Source organism: Phyllopteryx taeniolatus, chromosome 11, assembly GCF_024500385.1.
Source record: "Phyllopteryx taeniolatus isolate TA_2022b chromosome 11, UOR_Ptae_1.2, whole genome shotgun sequence".
Taxonomy (NCBI): Eukaryota; Metazoa; Chordata; class Actinopteri; order Syngnathiformes; family Syngnathidae; genus Phyllopteryx; species Phyllopteryx taeniolatus.
The window spans coordinates 6,403,228-6,430,135 of record NC_084512.1 but is presented as its reverse complement, the minus strand read 5'-3'; the positions used below and the strand labels follow the sequence as shown (position 1 = coordinate 6,430,135).

At 41.7% G+C, this 26,908-nt stretch overlaps 1 protein-coding gene across 4 annotated transcripts in view; it reads left to right on the top strand.

Annotated features, from left to right (window-relative positions):
* LOC133485533 (inositol polyphosphate-5-phosphatase A-like) overlaps window positions 1-26,908 on the top strand; it is a 211,900-nt gene that overhangs the window by 44,232 nt on the left and 140,760 nt on the right. For 3 of the 4 annotated variants that reach the window (XM_061789370.1, XM_061789371.1, XM_061789369.1), the window contains 3 exons: window positions 2,032-2,073; window positions 23,008-23,108; window positions 23,430-23,517. In XM_061789370.1, coding sequence (XP_061645354.1) covers window positions 2,032-2,073; window positions 23,008-23,108; window positions 23,430-23,517 — 231 coding nt within the window. The remainder of the gene's footprint in view (window positions 1-2,031; window positions 2,074-23,007; window positions 23,109-23,429; window positions 23,518-26,908) is intronic. The other variant, XM_061789372.1, reaches the window with a different exon arrangement.

The window sequence follows — 26,908 nt, the reverse complement described above, 5'->3', positions numbered from 1 at the left end:
TAAATGGATTAACGTGAGCAGATTGCTACAGACGTGTTTTGCTAGTCGAAGTTGGCTGTACCAAGTTTTGCTCTGACCAACCAATCAGAGAAGAGAAAATTGCTGACGGCGTTTAGGGCTAGCTCGCTGGCCCTAAAAGCACTAATTTGAAATCTGATTGGTTAAAGGAAACAGTCCCATTGCTAATAACAGTTTATAGTGACATTTGGAAGAGCTTCTGATTTCTGAAGGATTTGGGAAGATTAGATTGACATGGTAGTACATCGAGGCTGAAATCTGATTGCACAAAAAAATCTTAACATCCAGATACAAGTACTGGAAGCAGTACAGCCAAGAGAAACACTACCAAATGAAGACAATGGAGCACAGGTGTCAAACTGGTGGCCCGGGAGCCAGATTCGGTTTTTAGCGTATATTTTAGTCTTCAAACCAACGTTAAGAGCCAATGACAGGAAAAAAAAAAACTTAACATTGAGCTAAAACTCCACCAAAGTTCAAACTAGCAACTTTACCTCTCAATGAATTGGGACAAAATTCACATAAATGTTATCTCACCGTATCACAAACACTAACCTTGTGCCTCATTGGTGTGCATGTAAAGGAATCAACATTTTATAGTATTTGGTTCCATTACTTTCATTTTCAAAATTCAGTTACTTTTTGTGCCAAAATGCTGAGTACCCTTCAAAATAAAAGGCTACAAGCTTAAAACAGCAAGTCATTTTAAACTTGCACATATAAACCATTTGACTTGATAAAACGGTCCCAAATAACTATTTTAACAATACTATATTTAACTTTTAGCTGAAACATACGTTAGTTCCACACACACTGCCTTTTACTTCATAGGTTTGATATTGTTACTGGTTGTAAAGAATCCCGAGTCAAATGTTCATTTTAGTTTATGCTGCGGGCTGCTAAGAAAATAGATTTTCATAATTTGGACACCATTTATTTAAACCATGCAAACTTTTTTGACCCAGCCCCCTAAAAGAATCTGAATCGAGAATCGTTTGGAACTGGAATCGAAACGAGGAACAGAGATCGGGACCGGAATCGCTCCAATTCAAACGATGCCCAATCCTATCAATGATGTCAAGCTATTGCAAGCATTTTTGTTACCAAGGCGTAAGTAAAGTAAATTGAATAATAATAATAATTGTTTTACTGGCTTCTGATTTCAAAACTAGTTATCCAACAATTTGTTGTGTATATGTCGTCATATGAGACGATCATACATTTATATGGGTTCACAGTCATAACAGCCCTCCAAGGGGAACTATCACTACGATGTGGCCCACGACAAAAATGAGTTTGACACCCCTGGAATAGACTGTTGGGGATAAATTAGTACAACTTCATGGAACCAATATTATAATTGAGGTTGTGAATGTAGGTCCATGCTTCAAATAGTGTTTAGGCTAGAAAAGAAGGTCTTTCTAACCCAGACCTTCCACCACTGAGTCCAAGCATGTGGCCACTACTTTAACTATTATAGTTAACAAGAGAGCATGAACATGTCTCCATGCACACACGCACGCACGCACACGTATACACAACTGCCGCTCATCAGACCTAGTTATCGACAGAGGGAGATGTCTCCTTAAATGGTTCAGTATACGGCCCAGGGCCCTGTCTCTTTTCCTGCAGCACAGGGGAAATGAAGTCCAGCTCTCAGAATAGCCTTTTAAAGTGGAGAAGAGTTGGGACGGAATGATGATACAGGCATAGCAAAATAAGGTAAAATGGATGGCAGGAGGAAGCTTAATGGCTTAACTTGTGCAGTGACCATGAATGATGTCAGTAACTGCATATCTTACGTTACTTTCCCACCCTTTGCACCAACATCTTTGTTGCCTGTCAAAAGAAGTCCTACACATATGGAATGCAAAAAAACTCTTCAGATTGGCCCTTGGCTTTTTTTTGGATCCTGGTTCATTTACCCTAATTAGAAAATTACGTACTAACGTCAGTGTGTGAATAGTGAGATTATTTTCAACTTATGTAACACTTTGTTTCTTCTCCTTGCAGCCTAAAAATCTACAGAAAACATGGCTGAGGGAGTTTTACCAGGTACGTATTACTGGTCTTAACCATGTTAACATTTTTGTCAAACAAACAATACATTTTTAGGGATTGGCGTGGAATGAACTGCCTTTGAAATGTTTAGCCTCTGCTATACATCATGTTAAAGCTAGCTCTGTGGGAACAGAATGATATAGTTCCACAGTGGTATCTAGGGTTGCAAATGGCTGGAACATTTCTGGTAAAATTCTATGGGAAGTTAAGCTGGAGAATTCTGAAAATACTAAGCATGAATAAGAAGACATCCTTGCAAAATAAAACAATTAAAAGAATGACATTCCAACAGATAAGGATATAAACTAGAAGTTTCAAATATTTTATTTAACACTAAATTATTTCATTAGAAGAACAAAAACGAGGAATGAGTATTACTCACCCCCTGACCTCACTCATTAAAACATTCACAAAAATGCAGGATATGCCATGGATTCAACGCGGCTGTATTTCTGTAGCTTCAGATGCTGTCATGAGACTTAAACCATAAATTTAAGGCCTCAGCCCACATGACTTTGAGTTGAAAATTGTTGTGAGTGAAGTGAACGCACACTCCTTATGAGTATGAGGGTATGAGTGATGAGGCTGAAACTTGAAATGTGTTTTTATAATGCATACCTAGTATATCTGGATATTTAGATTAATTAAAGGACACAAATTGAAACTATTTAAAACAGTTCCCGTGCATCCCGCCACCCTCTGCTGGGCCAATGTAGAGTATGGCTTTGGTTACCATGACAACTTTTGGCAGAGCTAGGGAATTGGTACTTGTTGAGGCCTGATTAGGGCGTCTCACCCATGGTGGATTTGGTGTTCCACACTTTTCCTAGTGAAAGGGTTCAACACCCACAACTCTCTTCCTCCCACTCTCTTTTTTGAAACATCACACAAGCTTTTATTTTCATGGTACGACACCGAGCGGTAGGCAAAACGGACACAGTGTTTCAGAGAGCACAGGCCAGCCATTCCTTGAAAGTAGCGGATGTTTTGGAAATAGGCAGCTCACAAAATGTACTTTGTTCTGTAATTCACACTGAATGGGTGGACAGGCACTCCAGAGGTGTCGTTATTTGTAGGCAAGAAATAAAAAATGGCAACTGTGACTCAATTGGTTAGAGCGGATCGTCAAGTGACTGAAGGGTTGCCGATTTGAATCCTGGCTTCTAATCTACGCTGTTGATTGAACCCTAATTTGCTCCCACTCGGCCTGGCTGCGCCTTATATGGCAGCAGGAACCCATTAGTGTATAAATGTGTGCATGAATGGGTGACTGTGATGCTCTGAAAAGCGATTTGGGCACCGTATGTAGCTAAAGCTACAGCGCTAAAGCACTATATTGCTGCAGTCCATTTACCCAAAAGTTAATTTCCCATTATATATTCGATTTCAAACTTGACTCTCACTTTAAATGAATTGATATATTGCAAGCAGAACTCGTGCTCATTCATGACCATATATCTTACCTTTTTATCTGCAGACAAGCTTTGACTAACCACAACTGTTTCCACTGGAGTTTGGGATGTGAGACAATTCATCTCTAGTGTGTCACAATGTACAGCAGATATAAAAAGTCTCCACACCCCTGTTCAAATGACAGGTCTTTGTGGTATAAAAACAAAATGAGACCAAGACAAATCATTTCAAAATTTTCCACCATTAATGTGACCAAAAATCTGTATGACACAATTAAAATGTTTTTATTTTTGAGAGTGGAAGTAAAAATAATGAAATGTGGTTGCACAAGTGTGCACAATGCGGCCCTATGGGAGGCACAAGGGCCCGAGAGATTTTGCACGCTCTTGTCTTAGTTCTGGCAGCGTAGGTCCTGAAGGGTGGGTAGGAGGGTACCGACAATCTTTTCAGCAGTTTTGATTGTCCGTTGCAGTCGGAGTTTGTCCTTTTTGTAGCAGCACCAAACCAGACTGTGATGGAATAACACAGGACTGATTCGATGACCGCTGTGTAGAACTGCCTCAGCAGCTCCTGTGGCAGGCTGTGCTTTCTCAGATGCCGCAGGAAGTACATCCTCTACTAGGCCTTTTTGAGGACGGGGTTGATGTTGATCGCCAACATCAGGTCCTGAGAGACTGTAATTCCCAGGAACTTGAAGGTCTCTACGGTTGACACAAGGCAGCTGGACAGCGTGAGGGGCAGCTGTGGTGAAGGATGCCTCCTGAAGTCCACGATCATCTCTACAGTCTTGAGTGTGTTCAGCTCTGGGTTGTGTTGGCCACACCACAGCTCCAGCCGCTCCACTTCCTGTCGATATGCAGACTCGTCACAGTCTTTGATGAGGCCGATGACAGTGCTGTCATCTGCAAACTTCAGGAGTTTGACAGCCAAGTGCGTTGAAGTGCAGTCGTTCGTGTAGAGAGAGAGAAGAGCAGCAGAGAGAGGACACAACCTTTGGGTGCATGACGGCGCCATCGGGTACAACCTCACAAAGCCAAGTCTCCGTAAAGCACATGGCGGCGGAACGGCCGAAGTCTTTACTGGTCTTTATCAGAAGATGAAGCTCCATTTTGTTGGGTAGGGAGCGTAGATTCGCGAGGTGGATCGTCGGAAACGCCAATCTGTATCCTCTCTTGCGGAGCTTCATCTGGATGCCGGCTCGCTTCCTCTGTGGCGCCGTCTCCGTCTCCATGCACCAAAGACCGCGTTCGCTGCTGTGGTGAGTAACTCAGGGGAAAAAACTAAGCGGATTTGCGAAAGTTGGTGAAAGAAAGTCCGGAGTAGCCTCCTTGATGGTTAGCAAGTCTCCCCTTGTGTGAGTCGTGTAATGTCTCCAAAGACGAACGAAAAACACAAAACCAAAAACAATACCAAAGAGCGCGTAACCGAGGCGTCCACACGGGTAGGGGCCATCTTGGTATATATGAGCGTTCATCAAAATAATTCCATACCGGATCGGTCGTGACGCGCCGTTAGCCTACAGGGCGCCTGTGGAAATTGAGCTACTGTGGGTCGAAGACAAAGGAGAGGTTGAAAGCGGGTTCTTAGGCAGAAAGAGAAGAGGAAAGCACAGAGCCTAGAACTGAATGTGGGGTCTTTCAATGTTGGAACTTTGACAGGAAAGGTTCGGAGTTGCTTGACATGATGATTAAGAGAATGGTTGATATATTGTGTGTCCAGGAGAGCAGGTGGAACGGCAGTAAGGCTAGAAGTTTAGGAGCAGTGTTCAAATTATTTTACCATGGTGTAGATGGGAAGAGAAATGGAGTGGGGGATATTTTAAAGGGACTAAGCTCAGAATGTCTTGGAGGTGAAAAGAGTATCAGATCGAGTGATGAGACTAAACTTGAAATTGATGGTTTTATGTATAATGTGATTAGTGGCTATGCCCCACAGGTAGGATGTGAACTAGAGGTCAAAGACAAATTCTGAAATTAGCGAGACAAAGTAGTTCTGAGGATGCCAGACAGAGAGAGAGAGAGAGAGTCGTGATTTGTGCAGATTGTAATGGACATGTTGGTTAAACAGGTTTGATGAAAAAGTGATGGGTAAGTTTGGCATGCAGAAATGGAACTTGGAGGGACAGATGGTGGTAGTCTTTGCAAAAAGGATAGTGAACACTTTCTTCCAGAAGAGGCAGCAACATAGGTTGACCTATGGTGTATTTTCTGGTAGGAAAGGGGAGAATGAGACTTGGTGGTGGAACCTCGAAGTACAGGAAATCATACAAGGAAAGAGGTTAGCTAAGAAGATGTGGGACACTGAGAGGACCGAGAAGAGCAGAAAGGAATACATGGAGATGCGATGTAGGGCAAAGGTAGAGGTGACAAAGGCCAAACAAGGCATATGATGTATGTATGCCAGGTTGGACACTAAAGAAGGAGAAAAAGATCTATATAGGTTGGCCAGAGAGTGGGATAGAGATGGGAAGGATGTGAAGCAGGTTAGGGTGATTAAGAAGGGAGATGGAAATGTGTTGACTGGTGCCAGTAGTGTGCTGGATAGATGGAAAGAATACTTTGAGGAGTTGATGAATGAGGAAAATGAGAGAGAAGAGTAGAAGAGGCAAGTGTGGTGGACCAGGAAGTAACAATTATTACTAAGGTGGAAGTTAGAAAGCAGGAAGAAAAATTGAAAAGCAGTTGATCGTGATGACATACCTGTGGAGGTTGTTCAACAGAATTTGAGCGGATGAAAAAATCCCTGAGGAATGCAGGAAAAGTCTGCCAATGCCCATTTTTAAGAACAAGGGTGATGTGCAAAGCTGTGGGAAGTACAGAGGAATAAAGTTGATTAGCCGCAAAATTAAGTTATGGGAAAGTGTAGTGGAGACTAGACTCAGACGGAAGTGAGCATTTGCGAGCAACAGTACTGTTCATGCCTATAAAGAGTACCACAGATGGAAGAGTGAGGCTGCAGGGAGAAGAGCTATAGTGAGGGTGGAGGACTTTAAATAATTGGAGTCAACAGTCCAGAGCAATGGTGAGTGTGGTAAGGAAGTGAAGAAACGGGTCCAAGCAGGTTGGAACGGGTGGAAGGTGTCAGGTGTGTTATGTGACCGAAGAGTCTCTCCAAGGATGAAGAGCTAAGTTAATAAGACAGTGGTGAGGCCAGCCATGATGTATGGATTAGAGACAGTGGCACTGAAGAGACAACAGGAAGCACAGCTGGAGGTGTCAGAAATTAAGATGTTGAGGTTTTCTGTAGGAGTGACCTGGGGCCTCATGTACAAAAGGTGCACAAAAACGTGGCGTCCGTTCTTTTTCACGGCAAAGGTCAGATGTAGAGTGACATGACCGTGGAAATGTGCGATGCCTCACACCAACTGCATGGCTGGCGTACGCGCGTTTCTGCAGCTTTTGGTACTTTGGCGACACTTAGAGGTGATGCTGGGAAACTGTTCTCATAAATCTGCACACCAGAGAGACATGAATAATTAGCACTGATGAACAATTCATGCCCGGCAACATTTGATTTCAACAATGCAATTGAGGCAAGGACTGAGTATTTATTTGTTAACCATTGTATTTAATGAACCACTGATATTTGTGAGGACACCTATTAATTGATCGAGGCGATCATTTATGGCGCCTATTGCTCTCACAATCGCTTCTTGACTCCAAAAAAGAAGAAAAAAAGTATGCAAATCATAATTGAATAATTCAGAAGTTACTCACTATTTAATCAGTACTTGAGTAATCATTTGTCTGTGTACTTTTTATTCATACTCAAGTAATTTTTTGGAAGGCTAATTTTTACTTTTACTGCAGTCACATTATCGTCACATTATTAAGTAACAGTCCTCTTACTTGAGTACAATATTTGGCTACTATACCCACATCTGGAGCGGACATCCACTATTGCTACTCTTACGTTTAAACTACATGTTTTGCTCATCAGATCAGATTAGATCTGTCGTATTTGTTGCATTGGTCTTTTGTATTTTCGTGTTGAGGTTGTGGTCCCACCGGAACCGCGTACCATGCGTAACATCGGCGACAAGAGGTGATCCGCGAGTACATCTTGTATTAATTAGGAAACGAGCCTACAATTATCTAATTAGTTTACGGATGTTAATGTTAAATTACAAATGAACAAATAAATACTTGAAATTGTTCAAATTATGGGCCCTGAATCTATAATCTATGAAAGTTAAAATTTTTGAATGGATTTATGGAAATTAATAAACTTTTCCATGATATACATTTTTTTTGGAAAGGGTCTGTATATCCACTGGACATAGGGACTAAGATTAAAGCTAGATGATGCTTTAAAACTGATTGAAGTGGATGTTTAAATTTTCCCAATAAATATTTGGCAAGTCCATCCATCCATCCATCCATTTTCTGAGCCGCTTCTCCTCACTAGGGTCGCGGGCGTGCTGGAGCCTATCCCAGCTGTCATTGGGCAGGAGGCGGGGTACACCCTGAACTGGTTGCCAGCCAATCGCAGGGCACATAGGAACAAACAACCATTCGCACTGACAGTCATGCCTACGGGCAATTTAGAGTCTCCAATTAATGCATGTTTTTGGGATGTGGGAGGAAACCGGAGTGCCCGGAGAAAACCCACGCAGGCACGGGGAGAACATGCAAACTCCACACAGGCGGGGCCGGGGATTGAACCCGGGTCCTCAGAACTGTGAGGCTGACGCTCTAACCAGTGGTCCACCGTGCCGATTTGGCAAGTCGCTTTTAAAAATAATTATTAATTGGTAGACAAATACATTTGTAAAATTCGAACCATCACGATGCTATTCAGGCTTCATATTGAAGAATTACACGGTAGTCCTATTGGATTTAACGACATGGAAGCAACCTGCCAGAACTTCAACTTTGTTTCATCCCAATTTATTTGTCTTAAACCAGTGACAATACCATCATTATCATGTCTTTTTTTTACTTGGCACTAATTGCAGTTATCCCCTGTTATTCCAGTCACAGCCTTGAAACATTGCAGTATTCATGTTAACATTGAAAGGTGAAGCTATATGATTTCACTTGTTTTAGATGTTTACTGTATGCAAGGATCTTGTTTGATGTGCGTCCCGCGTCGGAAAAATTAACAGGGACACAAAGTACGATCAATCTGCATTTTAGGACGCAGAGCTATGGCTTAGTACTCCATTGTGGTGTTGGAGGGTGGGCGTGAAACTACTTGAAAGCACACAAATGAAACCCAGTCCCGAAACCAGGGGTATTAAACATACGGCTCGCGGGCCAGAACCGGCTCGTGGGAATGGAGAACACATTCACTGCTATTTTTCAATAAAAGTAACTTTTGTTGCTAATTTTGTCCACTGGAGGGTGCACTGACAACACTTAAATGACATTGATGCACTTGTGAAGGCCAAATTATGCTAAGTTTCAGGAGCACACTAATAAAATGGTGTGCCATGTTCACACTACAATTCTGTAAAAATAAATACCTCCTGTAGAAATGTTTTAAGACATTGAATATTACAACATTTCAGTCAAAAGCTTCACTTAAAATGAGGTTGGTTTGTTGGAACCTTTTTTTTCTTTCCCCTTCTCTCTTCTTCGATGCACTGCCACAAGTAAAATCTTTATGTATACATATACAGCGGATGCATAACTGAATGGTGCATGCTCACCGATTCATAATACTGTTGAAATGTTTGTTTAAAATTTCAGACTGCAACAAAATTAGCAAAAATATAATAATGAATAAATGTGAATATTTTCTGAAATTACTTGTAATTATTTGCACCAAAACAATTGGGGTGAATGTGGCCCACGAACTAAAATGAGTTTGACACCCCTGCTTAAACCATTCATAGTGAAGGGTGGTGACCATCCGTCTGATTGGCCATGTTTGTGTGTGCGTGTGTGCGTGTGTGTGTGTGTATGTGTGTGTGTGAATCGTGAATCCTGCTCTTTAACAGAAAATCCTTAAGGAGAATGTTCAGCCATCATTTTGTGACCTCAAGCTGTTGGGCACTTGGGTTCTGCAGCAGGATAACGATCCAAAACACACCAGCAAGTCAACTTCTGAATGCCTTAAAAAAACAAAATAATGGTTTTGGAGTGGCCTAGTCAAACTCCAGACTTGAATCTGATTGAAATGCAGTGGCATGACCTTAAAAAGGCATTTCATGCTCAAAAACCCTCCATTTTTGCTGAATTAAAAAAATTCTGCGAAGAAGAGTGGGCTAAAATATCTCCACAGAGATGTGAGACTCATTACCCATTATTGAAAACACTTGATTTCAGTTGTTGCTGTTGAGGATTGCCCGACCAGTTATTCGGTTTAGGGAGCCAATACTTTTTCACACAGGGCCAGGTAACTTTGAAAAGTTTTTTTTCCTTAATAAATGAAATCATTTAAAAACATTATAAGTTCACCTGGGTTATATCTGTCTAATATTTACATTTGTTTGATGATCTTACACATTAAAGTAGAGAAACTATGAAAAAATATAAGAATTTAAGGGGGCCAATACTTTTTAACGGCATCGTATGCCAATATATATTATTTTGAGAGATATAAGTGCCGCAAGTTCAATGCTAATTTTTGTTAACTTGTCAATGGTGTTTTTCATTCATCGTGCGTTAGCTTCGAGCTAGCGATTTCTGTGAACAAAAAAATTAATAAAATACTGAAACAAAGTCTATGATTTATTTGAACATTCAATCGATGTAATTGTTTTTTTTGTGTTTAGTTTTACAGTGAACTTCAACTGGAGTGTCAATAAACAACTTTAAGCAAGCAACATTCAAAAGGGTAACGTGGGTCCCCCTTCCCGTGGGCTCACCACCTGTGGGAGGGGCCATATGGGTCAGGTGCAATGCGAGCTGGGCGGTGGCCGAAGGCAGGGACCTTGGCGATCCGATCCCCGGCTACAGAAGCTGGCTCTAGGGACGTGGAATGTCACCTCTCTGGCAGGGAAGGAGCCTGAGCTTGTGTGTGAGGTTGAGAAGTTCTGACTAGATATAGTTGGACTCGCCTCCACACACAGCTTGGGCTCTGGTACCAGTCCTCTCGAGAGGGCTTGAACTCTCTTCCACTCTGGAGTTGCCCACGGTGAGAGGCGCAGAGCAGGTGTGGGTATACTTATTGCCCCCCGGCTCGGCCCCTGTACGTGGGGGTTCACCCCAGGGACGAGAGGGGAGCCTCCCTCCGCCTTCGGGTGGGGGGACGTGTCCTGACTGTTGTTTGTGCCTATACACCAAACAGCAGTTCAGAGTACCCACCCTTTTTGGAGTCCTTGGAGGGGGTGCTGGAGAGCGCTCCCGCTGGGGACTCCATCGTTCTGCTGGGGGACTTCAATGCTCACGTGGGCAATGACAGTGAGACCTGGATGGAGGTGATTGGGAGGAACCCCCCCCCCAATGAGACCCCGAGCGGTGTTCTGTTATTGGACTTCTGTGCTCATAACGGATTGTCCATAACGAACACCATGTTCAAGCATAAGGGTGTCCACACGTGCACTTGGCATCAGGACACCCTAGGTCGCAATTTGATGATCGACTTTGTGGTCGTGTCATCAGACTTGTGAGTTGGCTCCGATGGTGGGGGAAGATGCCGGTCCGACGTGGCAGGCGCAAACGGCCCAAATCCCCTGTCAGAAGGAGTTTCAACTCCCACCTCCGACAGAACTTTGTTCATGTTCCGGGGGAGGCGGGGGACATCCAGTCCGAGTGGACCATGTTCCGCGCCTCCATTGCTGAGGCGGCCGACCGGAGCTGTGGCCGTAAGGTGGTCGGTCCCTGTCGTGGCGGCAATCCCCGAACCCGTTGGTGGACACCAACACTGTGTATAGTGGGGATGGGGCGCTGCTGACCTCGACTCGGGACGTTTTGAGTTGGTGGGGACAATACTTCGAAGACCTCCTCAATTCCACCGACACGCCTTCCCATGAGGAAGCAGAGTCTGGATTCTCTGAGGCGGGCTCTCTCATCTCTGGGGTTGAGGTCACCGAGGTGGTTAAATAGCTCCTCTGTGGCAAAGCCCCTGGGGTGGATGAGATTCGCCCGGAGTTCCTCAAGGCTGTGGATGTTGTAGGGCTATCCTGGTTGACACGCCTCTGCAACATCGCGTGGACATCGGGGACAGTGGCTCTGGACCTCAAACTGGGGTGGTGGTCCCCCTTTTTAAGAAGGGGGACCGGAGTGTGTGTTCCAACTACAGGGGGATCACACTCCTCAGCCTCCCTGGTAAGGTCTACTCAGGGGTGCTGGAGAGGAGCTCTACACCTTTGGCAGGGTCCTCGAGGGTGCATGGGAGCTCGCCCAACCAGTCTACATGTGTTTTGTGGACTTGGAGAAGGCGTTCAACCATGTCCCTCGGGGAATCCTGTGGGGGGTGCTTCGGGAGTATGGGGTACCAAACCCCCTGATACGGGCTGTTCGGTCCCTATACGACCGGAATCAGAGTTTGGTCCGCATATCCGGCAATAAGTCTGGCTCGTTCCCAGTGAGGGTTGGACTCCACCAAGGCTGCCTTTTGTCACCGATTCTGTTCATAACGTTTATGGACAGAATTTCAAGGCGCAGCCAAGGCGTAGAGGGGGTCCGGTTTGATGGCCTCAGTATTGCATCTCTGCTTTTTGCAGATGATGTGGTTCTGTTGGCTTCATCAAGCCGTGATCTCCAACTCTTACTAGAGCAGTTTGCAGCTGAGTGTGAAGCGGCTGGGACGAGAATCAGCACCTCCAAATCTTAGACCATGGTCCTCAGTCGGAAAAGGGTGGTGTTCCCTCTCCAGGTCGGGGATGAGATCCTGCCCCAAGTGTAGGAGTTAAAGTATCTTGGGGTCTTGTTCACGAGTGAGAGAAGAATGGAACGGGAGATCGACAGGCGGATCGGTCCGTTGTGGTAAAGAAGGAGCTAAGCCGAAAGGCGAAGCTCTCAATTTACCGGTTTGGCTGGGGCATCTGATTCGAATGCCTCCTGGACGCCTCCCTGGTGAGGTGTTCCGGGCATGTTCCACCTGGAGGAGACCCCGGGGACGACCCAGGACACGCTGGAGAGACTATGTCTTTCGGCTGGCCTGGGAACGCCTCGAAGTCTGGGCGTCGCTGCTAAAGCTACTGCCCCCGCGACCCGACCTCGGATAAGCGGTAGAAAATGGATGGATGGATGGATGGTTCTTGCTAGACGATTAATTAATTAATTAAATACTTTATTTATTTATTTATTTAAAACAGGATATACTGTTTTTAGCAGACCTGTGTCCGTGTCACCAGCATTGTGGAAAGGGTAGGGTTGCTATGTTGGATGATTAGTTGTCTGTGCCCAATAAAACCAAGCAACACTGATGTGTTTCCATTAGCAGTTTAAATATTTAACTTGTGCACACAGAAGCTTTTGAGAGTTTTTTTTGGTTTGCATTTGGTTGGTTTGATCGAAATTGTAAGACATTTGCTTCACAGAGAATACAACAATTTAACATGGTTGTTATTACTACAGTATATGTGGAAAACATTTTCTACAGGACTTTCGAAAAGTTTTCACATTTGAGGAAAAAGCAAGTAACCACCAAGAGTGTGATTGAATTAAGAGTGAGTTCACACTTGGCAGGTGTGGTTAAAACAAATATGCCTAAATTAGTACAGGTGTTGTGATAGGAGACGTTGGGGTCGTCAGACAGGGATTGTGTTTGGTGATGCGTCCATGCACTTCATACGCATGGAAAAATATGCGTTCGCAACTAAAAATGACTTTTTTTCCCCCACACTCTGAACTGCTCCTGGACTCCTCCAAGTTCAAGCAAGCTATTGGTTGCAGTGCACACTCTGCGCTGGGGGATACAGGGAAACATCCAAACACCGGCTGCAATGAGCACACTCGCCTGGCGAGATCCAGCCCACTGGACATCACTGTCAACGAAAGCCAGACTCAGTATTTTACCTCACTATAAGGGGCGGGATGAGGGCTGGCTCATAATAGCTAAATGCTGCTTCACCATGTTTGCTTTGGACTCTGTGTTCCACTATTTGTCCTGAGTCTGTCGATCTCAGAGCCCTTCTGGGTTTATATTCCATTAGCATTTCTTTCATGTATTCAGGACCTAAACCATTTAGTGATTTATAGACCAGTAGCAGAACTTTAAAATCAATTCTAAAGCTGACTGGGAGCCAGTGTAAAGACTTCAGAATTGGAGTAATATGCTCTGACCTCTTTGTTCTGGTCAGAACCCGAGCTGCAGCATTCTGAATGAGCTGCAGCTGTTTAATGCTCTTTTTGGGGAGTCCAGTCAGAAGACCATAACAATAGTCATGTCTACTCGAGATAAAAGCATGGATGAGCTTCTCCTGGTCTGCAAGCCTTCACTTTGGATATGTTCTGCAGATGGTAGAAGGCAGTTTTAGTAATTGATTTGATATGACTGTTGAAAGTCAGGTCGGAATCTATCAGTACACCAAGGTTTTGGACTTGGTCTTTGGTTTTTAAAGAGAGTGACTCCCGGTATTTACTAACAGCAGTCCTCTTTTCTTTATTACCAAAAACAATTATCGCAAAAAACTTCAATCGCGTAATTGAAGAAAATTTGGCTCATCCAGTATTTATTTGTTTTAGACAGTGACACAGGACCTCAATTGAACTGTAGTCATCTGGAGACACTGCTCAATATAACTGTGTTACAACGCAAGCACGGGGAGAACATGCAAACTCAACACAGGCGGGGCCGGGGATTGAACCCCGGTCCTCAGAACTGTGCGGCAGATGCTCTAACCAGTCAGTCACCGTGCCGCCCTGCACAGCTTTGTCAAGTAAATTTTACTCCGTACCTTGTATGTTTCACATTAGCATGCCAAAACATGTTGATTCCATTCTGCTTACAGAGTCAGTGTATTGAAGCTTGCAGTGGTTACAGGTGGATCATTGTGGCGGAAACTTACACGTCTTAGAGAGAGGTGTAATATTTACTTATGTTTGTGTGTATGTGAGAGAGAGAGAGAGAGAGCGAGAGAGAGAGAGAGAGAGCATGCACAATAAGAGCATGAAGAGAGAGTGTGAGGTGCGGCCTGTGTGATTCAGGCTGGCGTGCATGCCAGGTCTGTACTGCTGTTAACTGACGTCATGGAAAAACGCATGACTTTGAACTTATGCGTTGTGGCCGGAAAAAACCATCACCAGCAACTCTTCTAAAGTCAGCCACGCTGAAGTAAATCATTGTGGCCCCTGCATTCACAATACACTCATTATGTCGTCTGGTCAATTATCAGCGTTCTAATAAGACAGTGTCTCTTACAGCTGTATGTTTTCTATTTTCGAAACTAAATTGGGATTGGCGGCGTTAGACGCTATTCCCAATGTGTTTAACATTGTTATGAAATTAATTGAGGTAACCAAAATGTTAGACACTGCTCTCATTACGATGTACAGTGCTGTCAAAAAGTATTTGCTCCTTTCCTGATAATAGATTTGTTTGACTTGTAAATTTTCCTGATTTTGTGGGGAGGTCTAAAAACTATCCTCGTGACGTCAAGAGGTTTGGGCATATACTTTCCGTCCCCCACTATATGAACATCAAGCGGCCTTATTCCAAGCAGTGGCCATCCAGCGGAATGACACTTCCTCATTCATAATGGACCGAGTTCTACCAGTATAGCGTGCAGTTATCCATCAAAGTATGCCCACAACTCGAAAAAATATATCTTCCCTGGAGTGCAATGTGTTTGGTATTATTTGGGCTAACAATGTCTCTGTCCTCTGGCCCCACACGCAGTTTTTCGAGGCAACAGCGAACCGCACAGGATCTACCACCCCGCTGCCCCACGCCAGCCCGACAACGGTTAGAGTTGTCGAACGTCCCGCGCAACGGCGAAGGGCTTTCAGCCACTCGTGTCGTGGGTGAGGAAAAAATAAATAAATCATCCGAATGTGGCCACCGAAGGCTGCAAATCGTGCACAACGCAATCCCACCCCCCTAACTCAATAGTAAACAATGTTAAAGTAACACCTCTCTGACAGTGTCAATCACAAGTGAGCATTATTACCTTTGTAAAGGCATAGTATTTAATACACCTCTTTTATTGGATATAATTTCGCAAGTGGTCATATTGTTGTGTCTGGTAGGTGTGTATGTAGTACAGTTTGACATACATTCAGACATTGTCAGACTGTGCACCAAATGGAGGTAATGCAATCACAGTTAGGTCCCATTGTGAAACACAACTGCTTAAAGGCAGCTGGATTCAATTTACATTCAATCAACAGTGACTAACTAGGAGACTAATAAGGAAAGGCTTGCTCATTTTGTATGTGCCTTCTAAGGTTCCTATGCAACATCCTGGAAAATAAATAAGACAAGCTGTTAAACTCGGTTTTATCGACTAGCAAATGTAGCAAAGGTCATGGTGCCACCCTCTTTAAGCTTCCACTCCTCCTTCCCACATTGATATACAGCACTACTGTGGTAGGATAAATATTGATTTGCATTGTACCACATTCTTGAATAGTCACACAGCCAAATTTGCGTTTGCAACTTGTCTGCGCCATCACAGGCCAGTGATTGTGTCGGGTCCCCACATCTAGTCTTGTATTGTCCAAATTGTTGAGTGAATGTGTGTTGAGTCACCATAAAGTTCCTTGATGTGGTGATGTTTTAAATATTGCTTTAACACACTTACAGTGCAGTGAAAAAGTATTTGCCCCCCTTCTCAAATGATCTTTTTTGGCATAGTTTGCCCACTTTAATGTTTAAGACCATCAAACAAATGTAAATATAAAAAAAAAAGATAACCTAATTAAACATGAAATGAAGTTTTTAAAAGGTGATTGTATTTATCAAGGGGAAAAAACACTATTCAAAGCTCCCTTTGTGGAAAAAGTAACTGCCCCACTTGTTTAAATCAAGAATTAACTGTGGCTAATCACATTTTTTGGAAAGCTGAGTTCATATTCACTGACCACATCCAAGCGTGATTTCCTCCAGACTTGTTCAATTTACAAATTACTTAAATAGAACCTTTCTGACAAAAAGAAGCCAGCCAAACGATTTAAAAAAGCTGCAACATCCAAAGAAATTCAAGAACAGATAAGAAATTGCACGATTGACATCTATCAGTCTGGAAATGGTTTCAAATCAATTTCTAAAGCTTTAAGACTCCAGCAAACCACGGTGAGAGCCTATATCCATAAATTGAGAAAACAGAGCAGTGGTGAACCTTCACAGGAGTGGCCGGCCCTCAAAAATTGCCCCAAAAGCTCAACAACTCATCCAAGAGGTCAAAAAGTAACCTAAGAAAACATCTAAAGAACTGCATGCCTCGCTTGCAACAGTTAAGGTCTGTCTTCATGACTCAATAGTAAGGAAGAGACTGGGGGGAAAAATGACGTCCATGTCAGAGATCCAAGGCGAAACCCACGCTTGTCTGACTTTTGTGAAAAACATCTAAATTATTTCCAAGACTTTGGGAACAGTCTTCTATGGACTGACGAAAGTTTTTGGAAGGTGTTTGTCTCATTACATCTGGTGTAAATGTAACACAGCATTTCAGAAAAAGGATATCATACTAACAGTCAAACATGGTAGTGATGATTTGGGGCTGCTGACCTGGATGACTTACTGTGATTGATAGAACCATAAATTCTTCTCTTTAGCAGAAAGTCCTTGAAGGAGAATGTTCGCCCATCAGTTCATGACCGCAAGCTGAAGTGCACTTGGGTTCGGTAGCAGGACAACGATCGAAAACATACCAGCAGGTCAATTTTTGAAAGGCTTAAAACAAAAGAAAATTAAGGTTTTAGAATGGCCTTATCAAATTCCAGACTTGGATCCGATTGAAATGCTGTGCTGCACGACGTTAAAAATGCTGTACATGCTGGAAAACCCTCCAGTGTTCCTGAATTAAAACAATTCTGCAAGAATGGCCCAAAATACATCCACAGAGGTGTGAAAGACTCATTGCCAGTTATAGAGAATGCTTGCTGCGATTGGCTGGCAGCCAGTTCGGGGTGTACCTCGCCTCTCGCCCGAAGATTACCAGATTACTAGCAACCCTTTACTGCTCAGTGACTGTTTTTTTTGTCAATGTCTTTATGTCTCAAAAGTGTTCTCTGTCAATTGACTGTCTGTTGTCGTACTAGAGCGGCTCCAACTACCGGAGACAAATTCCTTGTGTGTTTTTTGGACATACTTGCCAAATAAAGATGATTCTGATTCTGAAGATAGCTGGGATAGGCTCCAGCACGCCCACGACCCTAGTGAGGATAAGCAAAACAGAAAATGGATGGATGGATATAGAGAACGCTTGATTTCAGTTTTTGCTGCTGATGATTAGTTTGAGGAGGCAATTGCTTTTTCACATAGGAGCAGCTAGCTTTGAAATGTTTTCTGTGAAGGTCCCATATTTTGGCTATTTAGACCTCTATAGAGGGACTCTCTAACATGGACTTAGTATAAAAGTGTCAATTTCATTTCAAAAAACACCTTGGTTTTGTCAGGCAAAAAATGGCCCTTCTGACAGCTAATTCTCTTTGACCCAATTTTTTATCCGCTTTGTCAATACATGGCTAAGACTTTCCTCTGATTGGTTGCCTCCGTGTCGAAGACCCACTTGTGAGAGGACACGTGTTTATGTTGACAGCGCTGGCTCTGGAGCGGAAAGGTTGGTGGAGATCTTTGCTAGTGACGTAGATAAGCTCGAGAAATTCGAATGACCTGATTTCAGGCCTCCCAGCAAAAAAAAAAAAAAAAAAGTCTGGAGTTCAGGAATGCGTAGATGATTTTATTTCACATTTCACATTTACTGAGGCACCACGGAGCCAATGTAACATCCCAAATGCTAGAAAAAGTTGGTTTGGTAAAATATGGGACCTTTTTAATAAATAAAATCACGTTTAAAATTTTAGCTTTGTCTCTTCCTTATTGTTGTGTCATGAATAGGTTATGAACAATATGAATATGTTCTGTTAATTGCATAAAATTATTTGATCGACCTTAGATATTTGGTTACTTTTAAAATCCTGTCAGTTTTACTCTACTGTACACATGAAATCAAATGGACCATTTGGTTACAGTCTTGAGTTATTTTAAAAGAACACTTTGTTAAATTGTGACTTTTTTTTTTTTTTTTTTTATTTATGTTTATTTATTTTTTTTCATATGATTGTTGAAATATGTACAAGGATCGATGCTATTCTGTAGAGCTCAAGGCACACACACGGATGGTGCTTTGAGATCTGCTGGCTGCACAATTAGGCCCTGTTGTAGCACAAGGACCTGTAGCCAACAACACCAATGAGCAGGCTGAGAAGCTTCAACGGCCAGGTTCCTTGTCATTGATGATGGGTGAGATCATACAATAACAACGGCCACAGCAGGCGATTCCAGCTGTGTCACAGTTTAATATCTACCTGTTAGAGTCAGTCATCCTTCGGGACGCTGACTCACTGGCTTACTGGAGATCCAATCAGAATCGCTTTTCTGCCCTCGCCCCTGCTGCAGGAGCTTACCTGTCTGCACCATATACATGTTTGTACAGTGACCGTCTATTCAGCACTGCACCCAACATCAAGGATGAACGAAGAAGCAAGCTTTCAGCCAGCAAAGTTGAGATGCTCGTCTTTGTTAGAAAGGATCTGCCACTGATGTTAAACAGGGCAGAGATATTTAGCCCAAGTAATGTTGGAAGTTTAAACCCCTTTCTTAATTGGAATTTGTTTGTTTTGCACGATGGCCGTTGTTTACATTTGATTTAGTAGACGTACCGTATTACTTGGCTGCCATTTATTTTATATTTGTTAGAAAAATACATATTGCCTGGATGCCCGATTTTCCCTTGACCTGGTGTCGTTGTTTCTTTTAGAGCTAGTCATTATTCTGGTGCAGCGTTACTGCCCTTTATTTGCAGCAGTCTGACTGTTAATTTCATGGAGGTTCATATGAATGTTCTAAGGCAGCGTTACAAATGGCTTAATTTGCACATTTACGATTGAGGGGCAACATTACTGCCTTCTATTTGCACTAGTGTGACTGTTTTCAGGTCAGTATTTGTTAATGTAAAGTAATTTAATTACAATAAAGTTATTGAATTACAGTAAGTTTGCACCCATTATTTCGGTCCCAAGTAACCTTGGTTTGGAACTTTAAACTTGTCAGTGGCCAATCCTTGAATGCCCCCTAGTGGTCATTGATGTTTTACCTTTTGTCTAAAATGCTAGAGAATATTTTTACAGATACTCAGTATACAGTACACCAGTATGTACAGTAAATGAACAAGTCATTTACATAGACATATTGCTCCATCTTGTGATCGGATCGGTGATCGGTAATTTTTTTAAACTGTGATCGGCCCCAAAAACCCTGATCATGTAAAGCCTATAAATAATAAAAAGTAAAGTGCTTTCATTTTAAGGTCTGGCCCTACACAAGCAGCATAGTGAGGCAGCGGCAAACTGGACGGGATCCACCACATCGGCGGGCCCTTGCCAGCCTGCCAGTGGTTAGGGTAGCCGCCAGGGGTCTGGCGTTAGGGTCGTCAGCCACACAGTTGTGGCCGTGACGTTGTGGGGTGAGGATGAGGAGGGGGGGAAGCACTGCTGTGGTTGCATATGGTGCACCCTTCGGCGGCCACAGCAGTTTGATGCCCGCTGAATTTAAACTGTGGCAAAGGACGGGAAATTGTCCCGGTGGCTCGGCTGCCGGTCATTACATCGGGGCTCAGAGGCTGCCTCACTGCATCCCGTGAGAGCTTGTGCAATGTTCATCGGTGGGAAAGAGAAGGCACGTATTTGATTGACTGAAAGTTCAGGGGAGGCGGGGTTTTCAGAGCATTCAGTGACACGACCAGTGTCTGGAAACTGAAAGACCATCTCAATTCTTGACCATTTTGAAACCTGATTTCACATACAGTACTTTACTATTTTTTTATACATTGAAATTTGTCCAGTTTGTTAACAATACTCTTCTCTGTGGTGTTTTTTGACATTTTTTGATGACTTTGGGGGGGACTTTGAATGGAAAAAATCTGTATGCAGCCTGATCATTTGTAGATCATGGAATAAATGTTCACTGATTGTGTCCGTGTTTTAGGATTAGCATGTATTACTGTTAATAGTAAGGGTTTGGATTATGATGACAGAAGGTGGAGCCAATTTTGGTCAATTTTGCCTGTTGTTTGCAGAAGTTACAAGAGTTTTTGCCACGTGCATCTACACACACTTCGGTTACAATTTCTTTGTGACTAAAAGTACAATTTAAGATGTTTGAAATCATATTAAACTGTTTTGGGATCACAGTTTGTTATATTTATGGTATAAATTATTGATATAGGCAATTCTAAACACTTTGGCGGACGTCAACTGCGTTTTTTTTTTTCGCAAGTCACGACAGGACTCTGCCCCTATCCCCCACGAATATTGGCGGATTACTGTATTTGGTTCAGCAAAACAAATGATCTGCAATTGGCTCTTGTTTTACAGTGTTTGTAAGTCTCTTCTGCATAGAAAATCAATGGGCACTGTGTAGTCTGTCAAGGAAGTACATGTTTAATGGACACTTAAAACTCAAAATCATCATCAAGTGGATTTACAGTGTTGTCATAGGGCAGGAAAATGGCATTACTTAGTTGTGTAGGCTTTGGAATAGGCAAATAAATTTGTGTTTGGATAAGGCCTGTTTGCCAAACCAAGGCTAAATTTACATCCTGGACAGACATACTGGGTGCAGCTGAATGACACAAGTAGGACACAAAAATGTACTCGCACGAGTCACATTCTCTCCTGCTAATAGTTGCAAGCTTCTTGAGAATGTGCCCTTTCCCACTCAGAGCTGATAGAGCCACTACTCTTTCCACGTTTAAGCTGCTTTAGGCCCTCTCATTCTTGGGTCATTGAGATAAGTGACAAGCCATAGGTTGAAGGAAAATCCATAGTGTTATTGCCATACATTACTTTTATTTGATTGGACCTGTAGTGAGCATAATGCATTGCTGAGGTGGTCTACTTGGGAAGTATCAGGTCTGGGTTAGTGGCCACAGCCCATTTATAGCTTCTCTGGCTCCCTCACCAACAACACTCTGTGACACTGATGTATAGCCTTGCCTGCCATCCATAGGCTGACCTTGAGAGTGCCCGAGTGCTGTAAATCACTCTGTGGTATTGATTTTTCATTAGAGGTCAGCCTCTCTGAACACCTCTGACAGCATACTCACGAACACCTACAAAACATAAGGCCATGGGACTCAAGTGCCTCGTAGCAAGCAGATCTTACTACACGTGCTGGACTAATGTATATGAATGCATAATGAAATGCATTCATGAAATTCTTAGAAGTTATCACAGGTTTCGATTCCTGATAAACATTGGTGGCATATTGTTGCAACAGCAGCAAAGCTGGTGTTGATACAAAGAGTGATACTGTATGTCCGAAAAAATGTTGACATGGGAGCATTCATCACACCGTGGTCTACATGCATTCAACACCAGAGGCGCATCTCTGAGTAACGACAAAGGGTCCATGTTATGCTTGTGCAACAAACTCAGAACATGCAAATTCCACAAAGGTGAGGCTCGATTTGAACCCGGGTCCTCAGAACTGTGAGGCACATGTGCTAACCAGTTTCCCGCCGTTACCCAGCTGTGTTAAGATGGGGGAAAAAAAAAAAAAATACATTTTACATTTTCTAGGGATTTGGGATAATACAACTTAATTTTTGTCTTAGAAATACTGAGCTGTTTTGTCAGCAGCCTTAAAAAGACATGCAGCAACAAGTTTCCCTCTGCAAAAGAGGTTAGGAATAAACCAAATCTACTCAACCAGTTTTCATCAAAGGTTTGGCCAGGGAAGAACTCTTTTAACATTGCATTTTATTTACATCTCTGAATTTCTCAGTAACTAACTAACTATTGGGTGGAAACCTCCTATGTCCAAATTTGGTCAATTTCTTATCCATCATCCGCTTATCCTGTTCAGGTTCGCAGGGAGCTGGAACCTATCCCAACTGACTTCGGGCAAACAACTCACTGGACTGGTTGCATGTCAGTCTGTCGCAGGCCACATACAGAGCCATTCACGCTCAATTTCTTCTTCTTCATGTTTTTTTTTTTACATTTATTTTACATTTTTTAATTTGTATTTTCAAAAGAAATCTTTACTATTGGTCAGCCCCTGCATGGGTCTGTTATTATTATTATTATAATTTTTTTTTTTTTTACAAATTATTGACCAATGTAAAGTGTTAAAAATGGCTTGCTCCTATGCATTGTTAATGGCACAACAAACTGTTTATTGGGTTGCTGAAAAGTGATGGTTCTGGAGATTTGAGGATTCTGCCCTATGCCAGTGATATGTATACAGTATATTTACATGTATACAGTTCATACTGAATATACATTTCCAAAATCCATGGAAATAACAGAGGTGACTATCTGATCGTGTTCAGTTTGATTCCCCATTTAAATTGTTCAGCCTTGGCAGACGTTTGGGCTTTACTGAGTAACATCTCGTTTCAAATGTAATGTTTGCCTGGTTCTGACTTTAATCTTTGTTTCTCTTCTCTTTCAGACAGTTCAGTTACATAAGCCCCATTTCTTAGCTGTGCACTGTCAAGAAGTGGGTGGGAAGAATTATGAGGCTTCCATGTCACATGTGGATAGTTTTGTCAAGTAAGTCTACTATAAGTGTTCACAATGATCCTCGCTCTAATGTAATGTTTTCCAACCTTTTCTTTTGTTCCATGCACACAACTTTTAATGTTGTTGCGTAACCTACAAAGGTATTAGATATTTTGATCGTGAAAATTGCAATCTATAATGCATGAGAGCAGACTTTTTGTTTGAAAATCACTAAATCCAACTTTACGCCCTTCCTCAAATGTTATTTTCCTGCATTCACTGCTTATGTTAAGTCAGGGTGTGCAGTATTAACTGGAGAGGAGAACTCCCTCCACTGGTCGAATGACAGTTTTGTGTGGATTATCCACACAGAGAGCTATTATCCAGTGATGCCATGAAGGAGTACAGCAGCGCTCGTGTCTACCTCGATGAAAACTACAAGTCCCAGGAACATTTCACAGTAAGTCTACGTTTCATGCAGCAAGGCACACTACTAAAGATCCCAAATTGCTTTCTTATACAGTTTTATTAAATACTATAAACACATGGCCCCGTTTCTGTGAATTTACGTGTTATCGCGGATTGTGATTCTTTGTGTGATTGATTAAGAATGCTTATTGTGGTTTGCATTTTTGTGGAATCAGTATCTACTCAAGAATAATATTTTAAGGCAGTAATTCTCAGTTTGGTATGTGTCCACTGGTGGTACGCAGTACTATCTAGATGTATGCAAAGGAATTAATGTTCATTGAATGTTACTGTGGTTTCAACTTTTTTAAATATTCCGTACAGTGCATTTGTTAAGTACTTATTAGGTAATTCAGTTGTATTTTACTTTTAAGTACAGTACAGTTGCATTTAATATTTTAGAACTGTTTGTTTTCAAACATTTATTCAGATGCAATCTGTATTTCACTCATGTGTTCAATAATGTATAATGGAATGATTATTTAAGTACAGTGTTTTTATTTCCCTATATTCAAGCACAGTGTTAATCTTGAAACTTAATGTTACAGTCTCTTGCAATAATATTAAATATACTCTAAGAGTATAACCTCTGCCTCGTTTTTTTGTGAATACCTGGGGCTACTGCATTTGAATCGTGGCACTTTGAAAGCTAAGTGCAGTATTATTTTAGGTGGTACTTGTAAAAAGTTTGAGATCCACTGCTTTAAGGATCATGGCTCACGGACCAGATCCAACCCTCCATGTCATTTTATGTGGACCACAAAAAAACTTGCCACAATTTTTCCTTGACGTTTGTTCAAAACAAGCCATAGAAATGCTAAAATCAAATACAGAGGGCAATTATAATATAATGGAGCTATAATTAGTGTTCCCACATAGAACACATTAGGTAATGTACAAGAAATGTAACTCTTGTACAATATTTGTGCAACTGCTCTCGACACACGCCTTGTCCATAAGCAAACATGGTGCAGCTCTGCTTCTGGCGAGCAGACATGGCTAGCCATATGTTTAAAAAAAAAAAAAAAAAACTAGCAGCCTCACTGGGCTCTTGAGCTTGAGCTAAAGCAATGACAAAGGCATTTTTAGGTGTTTTGTTTGTTGTTGTTTTTTTTAATTTATTTATTATTATTTTTTTTTTTAAATAGTATAATTCACCGTTCTGTCACTTTTGCACTTGTCTACAACTTTGATGTCCTAAAAAGAAGACAAACTATTGATCTTGCACTTTGGTGAAAAGACAAGACGATGTTTAATTTTAAATGTCATTCAATCTTTCCCTGCTTATGCAAGAAGCAGTTGGTTTAGCATTTCCCCCCTTACTGTACTAAATGTAACACAAACCAAGAGCTTTCATCCAAGGTACTTTATTATTATGATTTTTTTGTTTTGTTTTAGGGTACCATTTCACCTCTAGCAATAATATATTTAAATGGTTTCACCATTATAACTACCCCCCCCAAGGGAAACCATAACTGGATGTGCACAAATTTGACACCCCTGCTTCAAATGTTGTGCAGGCCATTAATGGATGTACTGATAAATTACCACTCAATTTGTATTAAAATTATATAACACAAGGTGGCAGTATAGGTTTGAGAATATATTCTTTGCGTGGCCTCTAACTGGACCAAGATTTTCCCTCATGACGCAAATCAAAGAGTAGTTATGGATTTTATTTTATTTAAGCATACTAAAATGCCTAATTGCGCTACTTTGTCAATATTTTTTTTTCTGGAACATATGGTGTAGGTTTTGTTAAAACCTCCATTCCATTTAACAGATCCAGCACCACAACCATGGTTTATTTAGTCTGGAGTGAAAAAAACATCCTACTCAAATGAAATTATTAGGTTAGAGCTGTGCAGAAACTGAAACAATTGCTGAAATGTTAGACCAACAACACCTGATTTTGTCTGTCTGTACTACTTGGATATGACTCATACTTACATTTAATAGTTACTGTATAACTAAGTATGTGTCAATACTATCACATCCCACTGATTATGTGCTTAGCAAAAATCACTTAATACAATTTGACAAGGCAAAAATGTAACTACTGCTAGAATCAAGTTTTCCATGACGGCCAACTCCCCTTCTACTTTCCCATTTTGCACTATCGTCATGTGAATTAACATTATCACCTTGATAAGGTGATGGTAAATTATTAATTTCACTTGGACGCTAAAGTGGGCTGTTTTCGATGTTTGCATTGATCAAACTGTTTGATTACTGCTCACAGAATAAAACAGTTTGCCGAATTAGCGAGAAATTATTTTTGCTTTCTAGCACTGCGTATTATTGCATACAAAATCATACATATTAGTTGGACCGTCACCAACAAGCTGTTAAATAAACTTTATATATAGTTTTTTTTTTCTTTTTTAGTTCAGGCCAGTAGCGCACAAAAAAAGGAATCTAAAAAAACTTCTAATAAAATTAAAAACAACAACAAAAAAATCTAATTTTCATAAGAGTTATAAAACTACAAATGCACTGTACATTTTCCCTTTTTTGGCTACTAAGTAGTCGTTTATTTATTTATTTTTTAAATGATCCTGTAAAAAGCGCTCTTTGTCCTCTTGGTGGTGCCAAAGACTCAAGCGAGAAGGACTGATTGAGGAGTTTGCACCCAACGCTTATTTACCATCTTGTAGCCACAATACCTAAGACATGGGTTCAAGTATGATTTTATTTGTTATATTGAAGGTACAGACTTTGCAGCATCTTCTCTACAGTCCCAATAGATTATTTGTTAAAAATTTACCAGTCAGAGTAGCCCAAAAAGTGGTACGGTCACAGCCCCTGTGCGTTTGTTGATTTGTGTCTGCCGTTGTTCTCCAACACGTTTGCAGCATTTCCAACACGCTTCACCGCATATCTACAAACGCTCATAAATCACAGCATCCGCTGAGTCACATATGCTCTTTAAAAGAATATTACAAACGCTGGCCTTTTGGAAATGTAATTATGTGCCATTTCATATCATGGCATTATGAGCTGTTTATTTAATAGTGTTTGTGTATAGATTAACCTTTTTGTTGTATTTTTATTCTCATCAAATAGAGATCACAATTTGCTCTTGTCTCTGTGAATCGGTCTGCAGAAAAAGAAACAACGGATGTCCTTTCAGTGATGTTTCTATTGAAATTCAGGCCAGAGTAAATATGAATAGACTCTTCAGTCTCCCTCACACAGGGCTTGCCATTTAGCTTTGATGACATCACTCATATTTGTTTTCTCAATCTTCGATTTCTCTCCTCTGTGTTGCGGGGATAATTGTTTGTTGTCTGCTCCACCTGTCAATTTTCAGATAATGTAAGTGGGAAGTTTCTTGGGTCCAAGGCCTCTGCCTCTTATGTGTGTTGTTGTATTCCATATGC